The sequence below is a fragment of the Pan troglodytes genome, chromosome 5 (assembly GCF_028858775.2).
Source record: "Pan troglodytes isolate AG18354 chromosome 5, NHGRI_mPanTro3-v2.0_pri, whole genome shotgun sequence".
Lineage (NCBI taxonomy): Eukaryota > Metazoa > Chordata > Mammalia > Primates > Hominidae > Pan > Pan troglodytes.
Window position 1 is genome coordinate 31,047,021 of NC_072403.2, and position 22,522 is coordinate 31,069,542.

The following is a 22,522-nucleotide window of genomic DNA, read 5'->3' on the forward strand; positions in this document are numbered from 1 at the left end:
GGGTCTCACTGTTGCCCAGGCTGAGTGCAGTGGCACGACCGTGGCTCACTGAAGCCTCCACCTCCTGGGCTCAAATGATCTTCCTGCTTCAGCCTTCTGAGTAGCTGAGATTACAGGTGCATGCCATGATGAACAGCTAATTTAAAAAAATTTTTTTGTAGAGTCTTATTACGTTGCCCAGGCTGGTCTGAAATTGCTGGTCTCAAACTCCTGCACTCAAGTGATCCTCCCACCTCATCCTCCCAAAGTGCTGGGATCACAGGTGTGAGCCACCATGCCGGGACTAAAATTTCTCCTTTATTCCGTTAATGTGGTTGATTTTCACATGTGAAACTAACTTTGCATTGAGACTAAAGCCAACTGAAGTGTAATAAATTATCCTTTTTATAAATTGCTAGGTTGGATTTGTTGATACTTTGGAATTTTGCATCTATGATCATTTCTGAAATTGTCCTGAAATTTTTGTTTCCCCACATGCTCTTGTCACGTGTTGGTGTCAATATTTTTGCTTCAAAAAACAAGTTAGGGGGCCAGGTGTGGTGGCAGCACACAAGAGCTAGCAGCTTCCCTGTCACTCTTTAGGGTGACTTCATACTAGGAGTGTGTCGACCACGAGACATCTCCCAGTAAATGGCTTTGAGCAAATTTTGAGGCATTCAGTTTCTTGTCCTTTTCTGGAATTGGCAGGTGTCTGTGGAGGAAAATCAGTCCCTAATGCCAAGATTATCGTACCTTTGAGTTTCCTTCCTCTTCTGATCTTGGTAGCAGTGGAAGTGGTAGAGATTGGTCAGACCCTGGGTATATTCTGAAGATGGAGGTGACAATTTGTTGACAGAGTGGATGTGAGAGCCAAGTAGAAAGATGATTTCATGGTTTTTTATTTAAGTAATGGAAGTGAGACATGAGATACTGGAGATGGGGAGACAGCAGGAGATGTGGGGTATATGCGAGAGGAGTGCAAAGGGAAGTGAGGACATAGGAGCTGATATCAAGTCAGTGAACTGGTGGTCCTGGTGATGTCAAAGAACGGGTGGTATCAGGGTATCAGAAGGAGAGAACTGGAAAGATAGCAGGAGAATAAATATAGACTTAGTATGAGAAAAATTCATATTTTAAAATAATCTTTTATTTGCTCACCATAGACATTCTGACCTACATTACATTGATATACATTATATTTATTTGCAGTGAGAACTGAATCATTTACCACACAGTATAAATCACAAAATTATAATTCCTGAATTTCTAGCATTATTGTTATGCATGTGAGCAGTTAACCAGAATAATCAAACATCATTGATGTTAATCTAAGCGAGAAGTTGGTAATAAACACTTCTAATTATGAATCTAGAAATTTCAGGAGACAAATTCCACCATTGAATTCTTGTATCTTCAGAATCAGACCTAGCATATATAATCAGAAAATAAATTTTGAAGTTCAAATCAGTGGTGTGTGTGTTAGAAATGTCAACATCTAAAACAGAATCCTAGTTAACAATCACATTTTCCTAAGAAAAAATTTGCATCTTAATCATACGAATATCACGAAAACAGACCATTTCCAGTTTTCACTGTAGTCTTGGATGTTTTTCTCTTCCTGTTTCCTCTGTGATTGGATTCGTATCTACTACAGTTATGCTTTGTTTTCCACAGAGAATTTGTTCCTATTGGGTTCATTGGTTCTTTCTGTAGAGAACTGTGGATGGAACAAGTAAAATATTTTTGAATCTGGCTATGTAGTGATCCACAAATGTAAGCTATATATACAAATCACAAAGGCAACGTGGAATTATCTATTGCTGATGTCATAAAGCATAGTCTCTTTGCTGTAAGCTTCCTGGGTTCAAGCTGTAATGATAAATTTTTATTTTGCATCAGATCAGTGAATTCTTGAAATTTTCATGTGGTTTTGCATTCCTGTGAAATGAAGATATTATTAATGAACAACAGTATGAGTCTCATTTCAATGCCTTTTCATTTTCTTACTGCACTGGGGCAAATTTTTATTCTTATTTAGTTCAAGGTCTATAATGCTTTAAGATAAGTGAGAATCTAAAACTGGAATGTGAACTGGAATATGACCCTCCTCCCAAGTCTTAAGGATTTACCAACTGACTGTGGGCCACATGGTATTCCTGTTTATTTCATGGGGCTGACATGGTCAACATCTATTGTTCACTTACCATGGCATGTCACTTTTCTAGACATGCCTTATACTATGACATAACCCTGTGAGGTAAGTGCTATTACATTCATTTTACAGATGGAAATCTGGAACACAAAGAGATCCAATAATTTGTCCAAGGTCATATGGTAGGTGACAGAGCTGGAATTTTAACTCAAAAGGTCAGACTCCAAGTCTCCTTGAGACAGCAATGTCCAAATGCACACAGTGATCTCTTAATTTCTATTGCCTTCATCTCTGCTCCACTTCATTCACCCACTTATACAGAAACACCTTTAATTTGTCTTCCTTCAAAACTGCTCCATCTCTAAGACCTTGGACTTGTTGCTCTACCTGCTGCCTCCTTAGCTTTTATTCCTGTTGCTTTTTCACAATGGCTAAACCTGCTCAGCATCTGCATTGAGCCCTCTTAACTCTCCTTATTCTCCCAGTTCCCACTCCTGCCCCTTTCCTGGTTTCCCTTACTTCGGTGCCATATGAGGAAGACTTGCCATTGCATGAATTCACCTTGTATTTTTCCACCTTTTAACCTCACTCACTCTCTCTGTCTGGGATATTCTTCCTCTCTCTCTGTTTTAGCTTGTTTGAAACTTTTCCCAATCTTTAAGCCAATCCCCTACCCCTTACTCCTCAAATGCTATCTCTCTACAATGTTCTTCCTGGTCATCTCAAAACCTCACATGCAATCCTTCTTTCCTCAGTATTCCCGACAATCAGTTTGTACAACAAATACAGTGCTCATGAGAGTCTACCTTGTAATAAAGTTGCATGTGGATTTCCTTAGCATCCCTTCTAGCTTATAATTATAACTTAGAAGTTCTAGCCCAGTGCTTTATGCTAGATTAGAATATGGAACAAGTAACTTTACAACTGGAAAGTATGTAAAAGATATTCTAATTCAAACCTTAATTTTACTGCTAAAGACATTGAAGCCTATTTTAAGAGGCGAGTCATGCTGACAATGGGAAAGAGAAATTCACTTGTACCTTCCTTCCTTGAATTCATATTAGGAATAAAACCATACGTGTGCTCAGCACTGTGCTAGGCACTAGGGCTACCCAGGTGACAGTTCCTACTTTTAAGAATCTCAGTATCTACTGGGAAAAACAATTAATAGATTATTATAACACAATGGGATGGGATACCTGTTGTGGAATAAATAAATGCATGAGTCAAGGAGTTTACTGTCTTTGCAGTCATATTATATGGTCCCTTCAATCAGAAGCATGAGGAGACACGTTTTTTTTTTTGTTTGTTTGTTTGTTTTTTTTTAGACAAGAGTTTCCCTCTGTGGCCCAGGCTGGAGTGCAGTGGCACAGTCTTGGCTCACTGCAACCTCCGTCTCCCGGCTCAAGCGATTCTCATGCCTCAGCTTCCCAAGTACCTTGGACTACAGGCACCCACCACCATACCTGGCTAATTTTTGTATTTTTAGTAGAGATGGGGTTTCACCATGTTGGCCAGACTGGTCTCAAACTCCTGACCTCAAGTGATCTGCCCACCTCAGCCTCCCAAGTGCTGGGATTACAGGCATGAGCCACTGAGCCCAGCTGAGACAGGTTTTATAATTCACTTAATAAAATCATATCTCAGGCTGTAGGAAAGGAATGTCAAATCTGATTTGTGCCAGGCAAGTTCATCGTCATTAGTCCAAAAGAGGAGAGAGGTCTGTTGGAAATGAGGAGGTGCTGCTTTCCATCTCACCCTTGGTTTTTAGTTTGTCTCTCTTGAGTTTTTGTTGCTGCTTTCCCTCGTGTACTCAGGATTATGTTTTAAACACTCACAACCTGGACGATTTTGGTTTTGTTTACTTATTGGCTGTGTGTTTACCTCAACCAGGCCAAAGGTTCTATGGACTCTGGACTGGATGCACTACTGATTTACTTTTTTTTCTGATGGTGGGGGTGGGGAGATGGACTTTTGCTCTTGTCTCCCAGGCTGGAGTGCAATGGCATAATCTTGGCTCACTACAACCTCTGCCTCCCTTGTTCAAGCAATTCTCCTGCCTCAGCCTGTTGAGTAGCTGTGATTATAGGCAAGCACCACCATGCCTGGCTAATTTTTGTATTTTTAGTAGAGACGTGGTTTCACCATGTTGGCCAGGCAGGTCTCGAACTTCTGAACTCAGGTGATCCACCCGCCTCGGCCTCCCAAAGTGCTGGGATTACAGGCGTGAGCCACCACGCCTAGCCTGTTTATTTACTTTTTAAAACACTTGAATGGTCTTGTAATGTTAGCTGTTCTCAGTCCCCCAAAAGTCGGGTTTCTGTCAGGCAAAGTGTCTGCTTAATTTAGGTGTCAAAGAGAGTGTCACGGGATGCACGGTAGGATGGCTCCCAAACCTACAGGATATTCCTTACTTGCAAAATCCCAGGCCCATTCTGCTCACAGCACATCAGGAATGACTTCCAGTTGGGTGGCGTGAGGGGGAGTTTTATTTGAAAATGATTCCAAAACCTGTAAGAGAGATAAAGCATGGGAATGTGCTCTGGAAACTTCCATGCCTGTTCGTTTGCCAGGATCTATCTGGTACCTGGTACTCTGTCCTCCCTGAGAGATAGTGTTTCTGTACTGTTCCAGCTGTTGATGTAGCTCAGAACTTTCAGGGTGTTGAATACAGATAGTCCCTTGAATGAGATTTTGTCTTATTTTTATTGTACTATGTACTATGATGTTCCTTGCTTTAAGGAATCCTTATATGTGAAAATCTAGATCTATATCTTGTACACAAAAGCAACAGAATCTAGTATTAGTGAATGTACAGGTAAATGTATTCTCTCATACATTATTTTTGGAAAGGTGAACTGGCTTCCCGAAGAACGATTTGGCAGAGGGCACTAAAAGCCTAGACGCTGTATTCATAGAATCCAGCAGCCCCGCTCCTAGGAATTTAACTTACAGAAGTCACTATGAACGTGTGCAAGACACATCCACATGATTATTTGCCATTGTTTCAAATAGTGAAAAGTTAGAAATGACTTACAGGTCAAAGAGGTTAAATAAAGTGCTAATATAGGTATGTGGTATCAGGTAAGCAGGCATTAAAAATGATGTAGGAAAATACAATACTGTGGAAAATCGCGTTGATAAATACACAGGTAGAAAAGTATGTATGGTATATGTGCTTGGAAGCAAAAAAAGAAAGATTAGCTAGACACCAAAATATCAATTATTATTTCTGGGTAGTGGGATTATTTGTAGTTTTAATTTTTCATTTTAAAATATTTTTTCAAATTTTTGACAGTGGATATGTATTATTTTTATAACCAGAAGAATGTTTAGTAAATTCACAAATCCCATTTTCAGAGCAACAAGATAAAGTGGACTGTGACTGCTTCCCAATATTTATGATGACATCTTACATTTGTGACCCTTGTTACCAAAACACAATAGAACAAGATAGAGTTTAGTGATTTCCAAGATGGAATTATTTTCTTAAGAAAAAAAATCCCCAAGATCCCCTCAAAAGTTGCCAGATTCCTTTCTTTCTAGAACAAGAGTTAGGTATATGATCCGCTGAAAATGCAAAAAACTTGGAATGTCTTACAGCTGTTAAAAGATTTGAGGTTGACCCGGATGTCCCAATGTGGAAGGCTATCTAAAATATATTGATGAGTAAAAAATGCAAGTTGCAGAATATCTGTACTAAGATTTCATTTAAAAACAATAGCAACATCCCAAAGGTGGCGTGTGCTTTGCCAAAATTAAAAAAAAATAAAAACAACGGCAACAATAGCACTCCCTCACTACCAACTACGTGGGACATCTTATTGAAAACAAATATATGTAGAGAAATGTTGCTATGTCCAGAAACAGGCCTGGGAGGATACACACTGAGCTATTATCAAAGCTTACCATAAGAGTGGGTGGAGGGAAGGGCAGGAAACAGGGTTTCATGAGAGGTGCTTGGTGGGGTTACTTCCTTTTTATTTTACACAGCTTCCGATTCTTAAGCTTTTTCATATCATTTAAAAACATTCAAAAGGAAATAAGTAAAAAAGAAATTTTAATAAATGCCTCTGCTTGCAAGCTCAGAGTACAAACTTTTGCTTACACATTTTAAATAATCAGAATTTTAAAATTAAATTTCTGCATTTTTTTTTCAGAGGATCTGTGGTAATGAGAAAAAGTACTCTTTCCTTTAGTGATTATTTTGCAAATATAAAAATGGCAAATTGCCCTTTCTGAATTTCAGTGCAAATATTCTAGATATGATCCTAAAGACTTAAACAGTTTTGAAGTGCAGGCAGACAGAAACTCAGTGGGCCATTCCCTTAAACCAACTAGCCCACCAAATTCTTGCTCAGAGGTGAGCACAGACAAAAATGTGATGCAGGAATTCACTAATTCAATGACCATGCCTTTGCCACACAAATACTCATTCTTGTCTTGGCAAACATACCCTTTCCCTCTTATAATGTATTTCTCTTTCTTATACCAAAACCCACTTCCAGAAGGGTGCAATAACACATTCACATGAATGTATAAATGACTCTTTAATGTTATACCTTCCTAACCAGATTTGCTTTTTAACAAACTAACAAAGGAATGAAGCTCTAATGGTGGAATCTCACATATTAGTCAGAATCTGGGGGCTTCTGCAGTCACTGACTGCTTATGCATATCCACAGCATCCTCAGCAATGGCCTGGGGGCGCCAGGTGCTTCCAGACTTACAGGTGATGGTATATGTCAGGATCCCGCTGGAGCCGTGTTTGGAATCCTATATACAACTCGTCCCAGAGTAGACCATTCTTCACCACGTGTCTGATGACATCCACCCGGCTATGGATCTGAAATAGACATGGAACCACTAGCAGGGGCAACCCAGGAAGCAGAGTAGGGATCCCTCCTGTCCCTGGGAGGAGCAGCTGCCCATGATGGCAGAGGCACGGAGAGCCAAGGAGAAGAGTCTCCGGGAGCGGATATCACAGGCTGAGGAGAAAAGGAAAGATGCTAAGTGCAGCAGGACTCGAAAGAAGGAAAACAGGAAATGGATTAAGAGCAGGGGGAGCATCTGAGAGCACAAACTGCAGATTCGTGGGTTCAAATCCAGACTCTAGCTGTGTGATCTTGGTCACCGTTCTGTGCCTTGGCTTTCTCATCTATAAAATGAAGACAATAATAGAACATGCCTCATAGGATTGTTGTGAGGATGTATATAAAATACTTAAAGCCTGGCACATAGTAAGCACTCAAGAAATCTTTGCTGTTATCGTCATTCTAAAAGCCGAGTGTTCAAGTCTCCACCTGAACATTCAGAGGCAAAGCAGAGCCTGGAAGCTCACAACAGTCTATAGTTTCTGGCCTGTCATAGAACAGGATTACTTTAAATCAAGTGGTCAAGATCCTTATCCTTAAAGAATCCCAACTTTTAAACTGTTGAAGAGCCAAAGCAGCACAGGATTAGGAGACAAGCAGAGATGGTCTTGAGTCTCAGCCCTGCACTTACTAATTATGTGACCTTAAGCTTGCTAAGCCTCCGTTTCTCTATTACGAGACTGTTGAGAGAAAAAAATGAGATAACTTATATAAAGAAAATAAAGAGAAGTTATCCTTGGTTGCACATAGTTTTAACAATCCATCGGCACCAATGTTAGAGTTTAGAGGAGCCCTTTCAGTGTCTGCAACAAATTTTCTCCCGGTAAATATCATGCTAATATCAGTAGAGGCAAACTTTCCATAAGTGACAGGCTATTAAATGACACAGAATGATTGGAAGTTTGGCATTTTTAGATCTATTTCTCTTTTTTGCACCATTTGTATAAAACAATTATATCCATCGTGAACTGAGGGTACAAACATAGGGCAGAGTTTTGCTAATAGAGGTTTAGAAACATGATTCTACAGTTTGGTCAGGTTAAGGTCGGCCTGGTTAAGATGCAGTACCAGGACCTGGTTCCTCCCAATGCAGGGTAAATGGCCTTTTTTGGCCTTTTAGCTGGGAGAGAAGCACACAGGAGAATTGGAAGTAGATTTAAGAAATATTTGGGGTGTAAAATGGAAAGGTCTAGATGACTGATTAGATTTGGGGATGTAAGGAAAAGGGAAGAACCAAAGATTACTGGTTTGTTTCTAGCTTGACTGACTTGGAGAATGATATTACCAACGATCAGATAGAAGAACGACAGAGAACATTTTAAAGGAAGATGAGGAATTGAACTTTGAACAAGCTGAAAATTATGTATTAAGCATTCAGATATCCAGACAATTCTATCTAGCAGGCAGTTGACTATTAAGAACCTAAAGCTTGACAGCATTGGAGATAGCCAGAGAGAGCTCTGGGCCGGACATAGGGATTATTTTTGGAGTCATTAACAGAAAAGTGATGTTAGCAGGTGAGTTTACCCAGGAAGAGACTTGGGAAGAACAGTGGAATGAACACAGAGTCCTGGAAGGAAACAAGAGACTTAAGCAGTGGCTGGGGAAAGAGGAACTCCAAAAGAACGCAAAAGAATATTCAGGAAAACAAGGAGGTACTGTCACTGGGCTAAGGAGAAGACTATTGGTTCACGATGACGGACAAATTGCGTGCATAACCTATCTCCTCTGCATTTCCAGATCCAACTAAAATGTTGCAAAGCAATTATACAGGAATAAACTGCCACAGTGAAAAGGAAAGGAAGTGATTCATTGACAGGAGAATTCAACTAATTACGTGAATCTAGAAAGCATGCAGACAAGTGGAAACCGAAGATGCAGGGCAGAGGCTGTACAATCCCAGACAGTACATGGAGGGGTGTTCAGATGTGGAGGGAAGAGAAGTAGGTACTGTGGATGACAGCAGGGCAAGCACAAAAGTTATGTCCATGAGATAGCTGGCCCCTTCCCTACCCTATATATGGCTCCCAGGTCAAATATATTTCGACAGTTCTCTCAATACATAGAATCAATTTTGGGGTAGGGGGAGAACAAGGGCAGGTAGTGTGTTTGTGATGCTGAAAGCAAGAGCCTCCACATTTTGGCACTCGGGGGTCCCCCAGCTGGCTTCTCTCCTCACCTTCACAGCTTAAAGCATACTGATGATCCTTTGGCCAAATACAGCCTAGCTCTCATTTCATGGTCTATAACTCTTTAAGAACATTGACTCAGCTTTCTACATTTATAACTTTGGGTATTTCACATGAAAATCCAGATTTCCAAGTTCTCTGGAAATTTCAGATCAGCCGGAGCTCAGCAGGCCTGCCCCCTTCTCATCCCGCATTCTACTTGATGCAGTCTGCACCCAGCTTCACCAGTTTATGAGATGTGCCTTGAACCAGTGTGCGAGCCCTCTGTAAGTAGAGCCTACTGGATGACAGATCCTACACCTATACGTAAGAGCCCCAAATCAGCTGAAAAAAGTCTTTTTATCAGTAAATATGGACTAATCCTGTAATTCTTAAAAGTCACCCACAAAGAAAGGAGGATCAACCTAGCATAAGTTTTCTTTAGAGCAACCTTGTCTATAACTGGAAGCCAAAGGAGCAATGCCTTCCGGTGTCTATGGAAAATGATTAGTCACCCAGAATTACATGCTGAAACTTACACACCACGAGGCAGGAGACAGTTAAGCAGAAAGTCCCACATAGAAGTGAAGCAAGGAAGGGAAAGGCATGGGTGGGGTCTGGAGGCAGTGAAAGGTAGCAGATTTGCAGCAGAGCTAGAGAGGAGCCCTTCCAGGTTGGAGCAGGAGGATGGCGAGCTACAGGAGCCATGCATTTAAGAATGGAGAGTCAGTGTGATAGAAATGATGAGTTTGAAAGGCAATTAATACCTCCCAAAAAGGTGGCAGGAGGGAGGCAATATGAGAAGGCTCCGGGTAGCAAGAAAAGGAGCTCTTCCACATATAGGCATAACCTCTTTAACCAAACCTCAGCATATAGAACTCTCCCTAAAATCCTGGGAGATAAAAGCCCTCAAGCCACAGTATAACAGTACCATGTGCAGAGCAGGCATCATGATTTTGCCCCATGGTGTATTTAAATCTGCAACAGAGCTGCTGCTTGCTTTATCCAGCAGATGCACTATGGAAAGCTGTGAAAAAGTGATTTTTTTTCCAAATTAAATATTTTAAATGAAGTTATTTAAAAATTTTCAAAGGTGAATCTCTTGAGGCTAAGACACCTCAATTTATAGGTTTTGTAAATTCAGATTTGAAAGGCTACACAGAGGCTAAGAGCATAGACTTTGAGCTAGACTGCTTGAGTTAAAGCCCCGCATCACCATTCATTAGCTGTACAACCATGGGCAAGTTATTCTAACTCTTATAACCCCAGTTTCTTCCCCCGCAAAATGGGGGCAGATAGTAGTATCTGTTCACAGGGTTGTTGTTGGATTAAATGTCTTAACATTTCCAAAGTGTTTAACACTGTGCTTGGCATAAAGCAAGCTTGGTAAGTGTTTGATATATAAAGCAATAAATGTAAAGATTTATTTTGTCTAAAAAGATGTAAGCCTATTTATCATCTATACGGTGCCTCACACAGGATTTTCTTACATGTAAAAATCCAGTTTTTTTGTTTGTTTGTTTTTTGAGACCGAGTTTTGCTCTGTCGCCCAGGTTGGAGTGCAATGGCATGATCTCGGCTCACTGAAACTGCCGTCTCCTGGGTTCAAGCGATTCTCCTGCCTCAAGCCTCCCAAGTAGCTGGGACTACAGGTGCCCACAACCACGCCCAGCTAATTTTTGTATTTTTGGTAGAGATGGGGTCTCACCATGTTGGCCAGGCTGGTCTCAAACTCCCGACCTCAGGGGATCCACCTGCCTTGGCCTCCCAAAGTGCTGGGATTACAGGTGTGAGCCACCGTGCCCAGTGCCAGTTTTTTTTTTTTATTATTACCTATAAATCAGGTAGCAGATTATTAGTTTTACTGAAGTTTCCATATAGGATTTCTTCAATAGCAAGTACTAGTCAATTTATTAAAATGTAGTTCAAGAGCACATTTATTACATCTATTAGGTGAAGGTATATTTAAACCTCTACATTTAGGACATCACACATTTAAATGGCACATACAATAAGTTTAAGGGCAGACCGTATATCCTCATAACTAATGATTCTTACATTCATAGACAATTTTAAATTACAATGCATGCTCACATATATTATGTCATTTAACTATCACGACAAACTGGCAAGTGGGGAGCAAGCCCTGTGCAAGCAAACAAAAACAAAAACCCCTAAAGCTCAGACGGCTTAAATAACTGCTCAAAGCCTCCTAATCAGGAATCATGATCAGCAGAAAGGGGCATCAGTCCCCATCTTGACACTGTCTCCAATGTCATGGATCTTTACATAATGCTGCCACTGGCGAGGGATTTGTTCAGAACTTGAATTCAATAAAATATGTGTTGCTTCATGTTGATCTAACTCCCTTTCCAGAGACACCCATTGGGAGGGGCAGAGGAAAATGAAGGTAGAGATCAATGCTCACAGGTCTAATAACAGCTTAGGTTGAGCAGGTGTTTGGAAGTGAGCAGACAGAGAAGTCAATCTTTGGGAATGGCTCATAAAGAAATAAGTGTGAATTTTGATCAATAACAATGTTTTAATATTGGTTTGTTAGTTGTGACAAATATACCATAGTAAAGTGAGTTGTTAATAATACTTTGTATTAATTATAATTATATTAATTATAATTAATATCCTTGTAACTTTTCTGTAAATCTAAAGTTATTCTAAAATTAAAAGTTTATTTAGGAGGAAAGGAAGGAAGGGAGGAAGGAAGGAAAGAAAGAAAGAAGGAAGAAAAGCAGACTTCCACCAGTGTTGCTGCTTACTTCCTCATAGGGATGTTCTCGTTGTGGTCTTTCTTTTGGGAAGGATAAATCTAAAAAGTCAACCAAATAGTCATATCCTCCAGGAAAAGGATTGAAGTCCTCATCTGTCTCAATCATCTGTGCAAATGACAACATGGTAAAGAGAAGAATGTCAATCAAGTGGTCAAGGTCTTTAAAAATTCTAAGAATGTGTAAGACTCAAATGCTCTTAAATGATAGATGATAGGAATGAATGGGAAATTAATATTAAGAGTCTCTTCTCTCACCTGAACTGTAACATTCAAATCCTAGTCTATATTAGCAAAACCGCTTCATGTCACTAACATCAAATGTATACAGCTGGTTATCGCTATCTGAAGTACTATTAGTAAATGAGACATCAAATCCCACCATAAATTTGCAGGTGAGGAAATAAATGTGAGATGTTTCTCATTGTCATATAGCAGCTAAATAGAAATGGTTTCACTGAAAATGTTTTATAAAAAACAGTCAAAAGTTTTTCTCTTTTTCATACCAATTGTCCTAATGAAAATACCATTTACCAATGCTTCCTAGGTCATTAGATTTCAAAGACAATTTTCTAGAAATTATCTGGGAACTAATATAGACATTAACCATTTATTTGGCTAAGTGAGGACTGAAAAAAACCTTGCCTCTGCTACCCTTTTATTTCATTGAAGAAATAATGTTTTAATACCCCCCAAATAGAAAGGACTTAGTCATGGAATAATAACAATTCATCCCAAGAAAGGAGAGTTGATATACATAGCTGCTCTCTTATTTATTTCACTATTTGCCAGCAAAAACTTTGTCACAGACTGGCCATGGGCCCCAGCTAGGTTTTTGGGGATCACTGCTTTTGAGAATAGCAAGTATTATCTGGCATTAATGTTCAGGAATTGAAAGATAAACTGGGAGTACTTCTTACCCTGAGGGTAACGAATACTTGTGTCTTAAGAGTGTGAGTGTTGTCCATTTCCTGATGACATCCCTAAACTTTGCTCCCCTGCACAACCTCAGGCATCTCATATAAGCCACAGGTGGCTGGTTACTCACTGACTTTGCAGTTACCCCTGTCCCATTTCAGACCTCCTCTTTGTCTTGCACCCTCTGTCTGCTAGTATTTCGTTTGCTTTTGGAGATCTGTCCAGTTTTGGTGACTAGGTTACAACATGAACTCTTTCTTAGCTTGTGGCTCTGTATGTATGTGTTAGGTCTAGATTAAGCTGCAGACCTAGGCCTAGTTCTTAATTTGTGCAATTCAGCCTCAGCATAGCTGCAGATAAGGGTTACCTGCTTCTACCTCACCTTGCTCCAGGCGATTACCTCTTTGGGTGGATCCTACCTTCTAGTCCCACAGTTTAAATAGCTGTTCCTGCCATGCCAAAAACACTCACAAACACAAACAACAAAAAACACGTGGTGATAGCAGATAAAAGATGTTCCAAAAGAAAAACTTAGGGACTTCAGTACATTCTCTAAATATTCAACAAGACATTGCTGATCAATTGTGAAATCTGTTCTCTGTTAGGCAGTTGATAGGACTTAATAAATGCTTATTGGAAAACAAAGGGGTGTTCATGTATTTCCATTATACAAGAAAGCAAAGAGGAACAATAGCATACCCTGACCACAAGGTTGTAATCTTTAAATCCAGCCCAAGTGAAGTATTCTTTTATCCAGGATGAGTGAAGAAATATTTCATCTCCTACAGCAGCATTCAAGATTTCCAAATAAGGTTCAAAATCCCAGGAATCCTTGTAAATTTTTGTCCCCTCTGGAGGCTCTATGATGCCCTTGCTTAAAGACACAAAGGTGTGAGAACAGTGAAAGAAAGTAACAAGTAATGAAGGCAAAAGTTAGTACTTAAGTAGCAAAAGTCAACCAGACTAGCAGCTTTGAGACCCCTCAGATAATTCACAAGGCGTCCCACAAAAGTGCCTCAGTGGTCCCACCATTGCCTAAATCAGAGCAGCTCCTATTGTCTAGTGTGATAGGTTTCTAAGTCAGATTTCATTTGAAGAAAGAAGTCTATGTCTAGAAAAAAACGTGTGAAAACCACTAATTTGGGCCTCTTTGTTCCAAACAAGTAAATTACGGAAATGTTGCTTATAATCTGGCCATGATTTTGTGGATGCCTGCACATTCGTGCCTCCCCACCCCAATTAGAATATAAGTTTGGTGAAAGTAGCAACCATGACTGAACCCAAAGCAGGTGCTCAATAAATATTTGTTGGATATATGGATGACTTTAGCCTATCTTTAAGAAATTCCCAGAACTTTGTGTCTCTAATATATGGTGCTCTTGCTGTCCTAATCAAAGCACAGCCAATAGACAGATGCAAGTTTTTATCCTTAAACCCAGCCAGTAATGTGGTAGAGTTCTCTGACAATCCTAGAATTCTGTCCATCCCATGTGAAGATGTATCCTTGCATAAAACATGGAATTTTAAATCCCGAGAATGGAATAGGATGTGATCTGGATAAAGAAAATATAAGGAGGGAAATAGGTGCCCATCTCATAAAGACGTGGCAGTAGCTGACCTTCTTCTCAAAACTATACTTTTATATGCCTAAAGCTACAGATGTACTGGTTTCTGTTAAAAAAAAAAAAACAATTTACCAAATCCTAAAGCTTCTTCCTTCTAAATGTATCTCAAATCTTCTTCTGCAACTCCTTGCCTTGCCTCAGTCTAGAGCTTCACTAATCTCTTTCTATAGAAAGCCACACCCTCTCAACCACTCTCCCTTACTCCAGTGGTTCTACCTGTTCCCCAGTCCCTTCTCTGCAAAGCTGAAATGGTTTTTCTAAAACAAAACTCAGTAATGTCCGTTCTTTGCTTTATCACTTTCTGCAGCTCCCCTCACTCACAGGACAAATTCCCTGCACTGGCTTCTGGGGCCTTTCTCCAAGCCTGGCTGCCGCCTACCTCACCCTTTTCCTCTGCTTTCACTCACCAGCCCTCTACTTAGGAAGACAGATGGCTTCATGAGGGCAAAAGCCTCTTCACAGCTGTATCCTCTGTATCTGGGATGAAGACTTGCACACAGAAGGAGTTCAATAAATCATTTCTGAATGAATCACATATATTTATGCCCTCATTCAAAGTATCCGCATTCACCAAACCCATTATACACTTGCCTTCTCCAGCACATGCCATTGCTTCTGACTAGAATCTCTTTCTCCTCTCTACTTACTCGTGACATCCTCCTCATCTCTAAATGCCAAAGATCCAGATTAAGCTTTCCTTGGTCACAATTTTTTCCTCTTCCCCTTGCAAGGCAGTTAGAGCACTTGGTCTCTGTGTGTCCTCTACACTTTGTCTTAGCTCTAAGACCCAACAGTGTTGACTTTCTAGTCACCCAGAATGCTTTGGTGAGGCACAAGAATACAAATGCAGATTCCTGGGCTCTACCTCAGATCTACTGAATCAGGATCTGTGGGGGAAGGGAGTCCAGGGATCTGGATTTATGTGAGTCTCTTCAATTATTCCGATGTTCATTAAAGCTTGAAAACTACTGCTGGGGCAATCGAAAGAGAAGATTTTTGGAGAGTTAGGCAAATGTAAAATGACGAAGGCTCTTGAATACCTTGCTAAGAACTGGAATAATTAAAAACCTTTAGACCTGGAAAATAAAATTAAAAACACTTTTATCCCGGAGGCACTAAGGATATCCTACAGAGTTTTAAACAAGAATGTTTGCATTTTAGAAAGGTTACTTTGTCAGCAATGAAGAGCAGGGGCTTTCAAACATTTTGCCTATCATCCCAGTAAAGACTACATTTTACATTAGGACCCTGGAGTCCCCCTACCAAGGGTACCTATGAAACGAAAGTTTCATGAAATAATACCCTTGTTACATGCAATGTACTCAGGTATTTTCTATCCTATTCCATTTTATTCTATTCTATTTCATGTTTAAAACATTGGCTGTGAGCAATGGCATTAATTTTGTGACTTGCCAATGGATTGTGACCAGCAGATTGAAGACACTGGCATGAAAGATGGATCAAGGGAAGTTGTGAGGGAGGCATAGATACAAGTTGGGGGGCACTGCAGGAGTCTAGGTGAGAAATTTTGAGAGGCAGAATTAAGGCCAGGGCAGAAGAGGCTGGAGATGAGTGATGGATTTGTGAGTGCTTTATGAAGGAGAATTGACCAGATTTGATAACTCATTTAATATGGGAAGTTAGCAAAAGACAGAATGAGCTGATTTATCATTCATACTGACTTTGCAGAGGTAAGGCTGGGAGAGGGTGAGCTTTTGGTAATTGCATGTACCAGTCTCCAAAATGTTAGTCCATTTCCAAATAGCCCATGATGGTTTCATTTGGCTTAGAGTAGTATTCAAAAAAATATAGCTTTGTGGCATCATGTTAACTTTTCTTGGATTGCATTTCCAGTGTGTTATTGTTACTTGTTCAAATGTACTATCTGTGGAATGGGAAATTGGGTAATATTTGCACTGATATGAAAACTAATTTTCTTATTGCTTTTTACTTTCATAAAATAATTTATTTTTGAGCTGTATCAATGGAACTTAATAAAAGATTCTTCACTGTTTACTCGCTAGTAAGGTTCTGAGATGATGAAAACATTTGAGTCACTGTTATATAGGATGAAAAGATTAGGAAAAATTTCAGTCTTTTTTTCCCCTAGATTTGTGACATACTTATTGGATAGTTCATTTTATTTAAATGGTAAGACTTCCATTTTTAAAAAGTGAGGTAGGCCAGGCGCAGTGGCTCACGCCTGTAATCTCAGTCCTTTGGGAGGTGGAGGTGGGCAGATCATGAGGTCAGGAGTTCAAGACCAGCCTAACCAACATGGTGAAACCCCGTCTCTACTAAAAATACAAAAATTAGCCGGGCATGGTGGCATGTGCCTGTAATCCCAGTTCGTCAGGAGGCTGAGGCAGGAGAATCGCTTGAACCTGGGAGGTGGAGGTTGCAGTGAGCCAAGATCGCTCCACTGCACTCCAGCCTAGGCAACAGAGTGAGACTCCATCTCAAAAAAATAAAATAAAAAGTGATGTGTGGATTTTACTGTATAACAAACAAAATAGGAACCTGTCAAGAGGCCAGAGGTGAGCCATTTATTTTCTAATAGTATTGAAAAAAAATTATAAAACATTTTTATCCTCTAAAAATATTTAAGCCAAACCTGTCTGTTGGATCCTTCAGCATTCTTCCCAGATCAAGGGTGGCTCCCGGTCGAGGGGTCCATGTTATCACATCAGAGTTTTTCTTGATAAGATTGTTGAGTTCATTTGGGTCATTTTTGGTGTTTGTTTCCTTGATGTACCTGAGAAATAAAAGCATTCCCATGTAAGAAAGTTTATTCTCAGGTGCATGGTCTGATGAGTACAGATTTTTGTTTTGTTTTATTTTCTCCACATTTTCACTTTCCAATCTTCCTCCACTTATTCCATGGAAAAATAAAGACTATATTTGGGCTAATGTCCCTAATTAGAGAAGAAGTGTCAGTCAAAGAAGGCTGTACTTATACTTTGTTTTTAAGTATAATTGCATGGTGATTGGAATTGAAGTTAGATGCAGCAAGACTGACTACTGAAAATAGGTGGGAATTGCACACTCCTGTATTTAATGTTAATATATGGATTAACTATTATTTGGCAGGCATTATACTAAGTGTGTAATATGAACTAATTGATTACCTTCACAATGCCCCATGAGGCACTATTATGATGCTCATTTTAGAGAGAGAGAAACTGAGCCTTAGAGAAGACACATGACTTGCTTGAGGCCATACCATTAGCAGTCAGCCCAGCCCCAGCTCTCCACCCAGCTGTCTGACACAGGCTGTGCAGCCAGCGAAGCCTCAGCCCTCACAGTTGCCACAAAACTTTGGGAGTAAAATCTGAAAAGCTTTTACATTCAAAACCATTAAAAATCTACTTGTTGGCTGGGCGTGGTGGCTCATGCCTGTAATCCCAGCACTTTGGGGGGCCGAGGCGGGCGGATCACCTGAGATCAGGAGTTTGAGACCAGCTTGGCCAATGTGGTGAAATCCCCTCTCCCGTCTCTACTAAAATTACAAAAATTAGCCGGTCATGGTGGCGGGTGCCTGTAATCCCAGCTACTCAGGAGGCTGAGGCAGGAGAATCGCTTGAACTCAGCAGGCGGAGGTTGCAGTGAGCCGAGATTGTGCCATTGCACTCCAGCCTGGGCGACAAGAGCAAAACTCTGTCTCAAAAAAAAAAAAAAAAATCTACTTGTTACACACACATATCCTCAGTTGCAACCCATCTTGAGATCCAATTTCTTTTTTTCTTTCTTTCTTTTTGAAACGGGGTCTCACTCTTTCATCCAGGTAGAGTACAGTGGCATGAACATGGCTCACTGAAGGTTCAACCTCCTGGGCTCAAGCAATTCTCCTGCCTCAGCCTCCCAAGTAGTTGGGACTACAGGCATGCACCGCTATGCCAGGCTAATTTTTTGACATTTTGTAGAGATGGGGTCTCACTTTGTTGCTGAGGCTGGTCTTGACTACTCCTGGGCTCTGAGATCTAATTTCTTTCTTTCAAGACAGAGTCTTGCTCTGTTGCCCAGGCTGGAGTGCAATGGCACAACTTGGCTCACTGCAACCTCCACCTCCCGGGTTCAATCAGTTCTCCCTGCCTCAGCCTCTCAAGTAGCAGGATTAAGGTGCCCACCACCATGCCTGGCTAATTTTTGTATTCTTAGTAGAGATGGGGTTTCGCCATGTTGGCCAGGCTGGTCTTGAACTCCTGACCTCAGGTGATCCGCCCACCTCTGCCTCCCAAAGTGCTGGGATTACCGGCATGAGCCACTGCGTCTGGCTGAGATCTAATTTCTAACTGTGGCATTGATAAAAGCGTGGTGTCTCCCAAATCTAATTCCATACCACAATCTTTCTTGAAAAGCCTTAACTCTTCAATTTCAATGTCATACAAGAAGGTGATTGTGGTTGTGTTGGAGCAGAAAGAGAAAGATCCAGAGAACGAGATTTGTCACTGTGATTCACCTAACATGGGTTTTATAGACAGACATTTCTGTTAAAGGGAATTTTACTTTCTTGAGCTACAAATTGGTTACACAGACGTGATAGATATTTTTAGTGAGATAAGTAAAAAGTACATAATCATTTGTATTTCTATAGCACTAAGGTGACACATTTATGATCTTGGAATCAATTTTGTAGACACAAGTGAGAACGCTGTCACTGCACTAAAGATGTCAGTAGCTTTTCTCTTTTTACACACATTAATATCCTCCCACTGTTACAGTCACCACCTTGTCTCATCTTCTTCCAGCCTTTAGTCTCTACATGGTTCACTAACAGGTTTCCCTGCCTCCAACTATGTTACTATTCATTACTCTTCCTAAAACATAATGTGTGGTGGTCACAAAGTTCTGTAACTTCTTGATGTGTCTTTGTCTCTCTATAAAATAAAAATAAAATCAGTATCTAGATGGGGTATTGTGGGAAGTGAAAGTATTTGCCAACTGCTTACATGCAACAGTACAGCTTTTAATTGCTTTAAATGACAGCATCACATTAAGTGGTCAAGTACCCACCACCTCCAATTCTTCTCCACGTCCTTGCAACTCAACCTACTTAATATTTCTTGAATCTGCATTCTCACTCCCCACTGCCATTCATTATTCCTTCCTGGGTTATTGCAATAGTTTCCAAATTGGTCTCCCTTTCCCTTTGCCATCACACAGGCATACAAACTAACCCCTCCAGTTCACATCTGATTACATCCCTGTTCCTCACCCGACTATCAGGCTCCCTATCCTTCCAGGAAAAAATCCAAATCACGTAGCATGTCCTAAAGTGCTCATACAACCCCTGTCTCCTGTTCTGAACTGCAATTTCTCATCCCAGCATCTTTTTATCTTTGCTGGTCAGTTCCTACTCCTTCTTTAAAATGCAGCATTCATAGACTCATCCAGTGTTCGTCTCCTCTCCTGCATCTGTATCCCCTTGCCTGCATTGATCATTCTGTATTACAGTTGTTCTTCTCTTCTAATAGACCATCACTCTGAGAACAGACAATCATTTTATCTCTAGTTCTCCAGTACTTAGCACAGTGCTGCTCAGTGAATGACAAATGAATTTACGAGTAACGAAGAGCAATGATCAAAAGAAATTATGTTTTAACCTTAGACCAATCTTTTCTGAAAAAATTTGGAAGATACAAGAGAGCTAAATAATGTCAACAAGAAGTTTAAAAAGAAACACATCAGCAAGAGACCACATTAAGCAATTATACACATGTAGCTACGTTGCAAGAGAACGTAGCATGTCAAAATGATGACAGGTTTTTAACAATGAGACAAATGAAGTGCAGAGAAGTCAGATAGATGGTGGTAGAACCAAAACCACAATCCCCATGTACACCGCTCCTTCTACTGTACTGCTGCTTCCAGTTGATGAGAAGTCATGGGCAGTCCTAACAAGATTACTGTCACAAAAACTCGCCTCGAGGACTGACTTATTATCCAATAAATTCAGACAAATACAGGTAAGTGTACTTTCTTGGTAAAATGACACATGCATTTCCTGCCTGCACATAAACAGTCCCTGCCCTTTGTTCACAAAATATCAGTAACTGTATGATAAAATAAATGTTTTTGTGAAGCAGATGATTGCTCATGAAAATGTTATAGCTAGGGGATGAGTCACTGCATAAGCTCAGGATCAAATAAATTTTATATACAATCAAGGAAATCTTAGCAAAGTTTAAACATCTATAAACTTTCCTTTAGCATTTAAAATAAAATTGTACTCCATATAACACAAAATGGATAGATTTATTATATGTATTGCTTTTGCAAGGGATTATGAAGTCCATAAAGTGTGCATGTAATATAACTTGATTGTATCACAAATATGATTTAAACAAATATGCTTGCTGGGCTCAGTGGCTCACGCCTGTAATCCCAACACTTTGGGAGGTCAAGGTGGCAGGATCATTTGAGGTCAGGAATTGGAGACCAGTCTGGCCAACATGGTGAAACCCTGTCTCTACTAAAAATACAAAAAATTTTAAAAAATTAGCTGGGCATGGTGGTGCATGCCTGTAGTCCCAGATATTCAGGAGGCTGAGGCAGGAGAATCCCTTGAACCTGGGAGGCAGAGGATGCAGTGAGCTGAGATTGAGCCATTGCGCTCCAGCCTGGGTGACAGAGCTAGACTCTGTTTCTACCAAAACCAAAACAAAAAAACAAAAACCCCACAAACAAACAAACAAACAAAAAACCCAATATGCTTGCCTTAACTACCAAGGCTTAAGGTGCTCTTTAAGAATCACCATGTTTGCCTTTTTTGATCTTTAATTTTTCAAATTTACTGAGATCCTTTTTTTTTTTTTTTTTTTTTTTTTACTTTTTGAGGGAGTACAGATCTATAGATCTTAACACAAATATAGATTCATGTAACTGCCACCACAATCGGGATACAGGACAGTTCATCACCCCCAAAACTTCCTTGCATTGCACCTTTGCAGTAAAATCCTTCTTTAACCCCTACCTCCTCACAATCGCTGATCTACTCTCTATCCCTATAATTTTGCCTTTTCCAGAATATCATATACATAGAATCTTTTAGTATGTAACCTTTTGAGACTGGCTTCTGTCACTCAACACAGTGCCTTTGAGATTCATCCACACTGTTGTATGCAGCAGTTCTTATTGTTGAGTAGTAGTCTGTTGTATGACTATACCAGAGCTTGTTTATCCATTCACCTGTTGAAGGCTATTTGGGTTGATTTGGTGATTATGAATAGAGCTACTATTAATATTTGCATATAGATTTTTTGTGTGAATAAAAGTTTTAATTTAATTAGGGCAGATACTCAGGAGTGGAACTGTTGGATCATACAGTAAGGTTAGCTTCAAAGTCACTGCAAAAGCGTTTTCCAGAGGGACTGCACCATTTGGCATCCTTAAGAGCAAAGTGTGAGGGCTCCTCTTGGTCTGTATTTTTGACATAAGTTGGTATTGTCAATTTTCCAAAGTGCCATTAATTCTAATAGTTATGCCATTGTGGTGTTAATTTTCATTTTCCTAATGGCTAATGCTATTCAGCATCTTTGCATATGCTTATTTGACATCCATATATCTTCTTTGGTGATGTATCTGTTCAAATATTTTGCCAATTTTTAAATCTTACTGTTGATTTTTAAAATTATTTTTAAATCGTAGTCTTATTGCTGAGTTTTGAGAGTTCATTATATGTTCTGGATACAAATTCTTTGTCAGTTATGCTATTTGCAAAATGTTCTCAGAGTCTATAGTTTGCCTTTTCATCCTCTTAATAGTTTCCTATTTATAGAGCAATCATTTTAAATTTTGATAAAGAATAATATATTAATTTTTTAAATAGATCATGCTTTTGATGCAACATCTAAGAAGTCTTTGCCTAACCCATGGTCAGGAATATTTCCCCTATATTTTCTTTTAAAAATTTTATAGTTTTATATTAACATTTATATCTATAATCCATTTTTACTTACTTTTTGCATGTGACATAAGGTTCAGATCGAGGTAGGTTTTTTTTGGTTCAGATCGAGGTAGGTTTT

The 22,522-nt window shown here is 39.8% G+C and overlaps 1 protein-coding gene across 16 annotated transcripts in view; it reads right to left on the minus strand.

Moving 5' to 3' along the window:
- Positions 1-1,104: 1,104 nt before the first annotated feature.
- CMAH (cytidine monophospho-N-acetylneuraminic acid hydroxylase) overlaps positions 1,105-22,522 on the minus strand; it is a 135,984-nt gene continuing 114,566 nt past the window's right edge. For 6 of the 16 annotated variants that reach the window (XM_063811858.1, XM_063811859.1, XM_063811857.1 and 3 more), the window contains 6 exons: positions 17,113-17,253; positions 13,573-13,747; positions 11,948-12,064; positions 6,862-6,977; positions 4,546-4,642; positions 1,105-1,696 (listed from right to left, as the gene is read on the minus strand). In XM_063811858.1, coding sequence (XP_063667928.1) covers positions 1,634-1,696; positions 4,546-4,642; positions 6,862-6,977; positions 11,948-12,064; positions 13,573-13,747; positions 17,113-17,253 — 709 coding nt within the window. In that variant the 3' untranslated portion in view covers positions 1,105-1,633. 16 annotated transcript variants of the gene reach the window in all.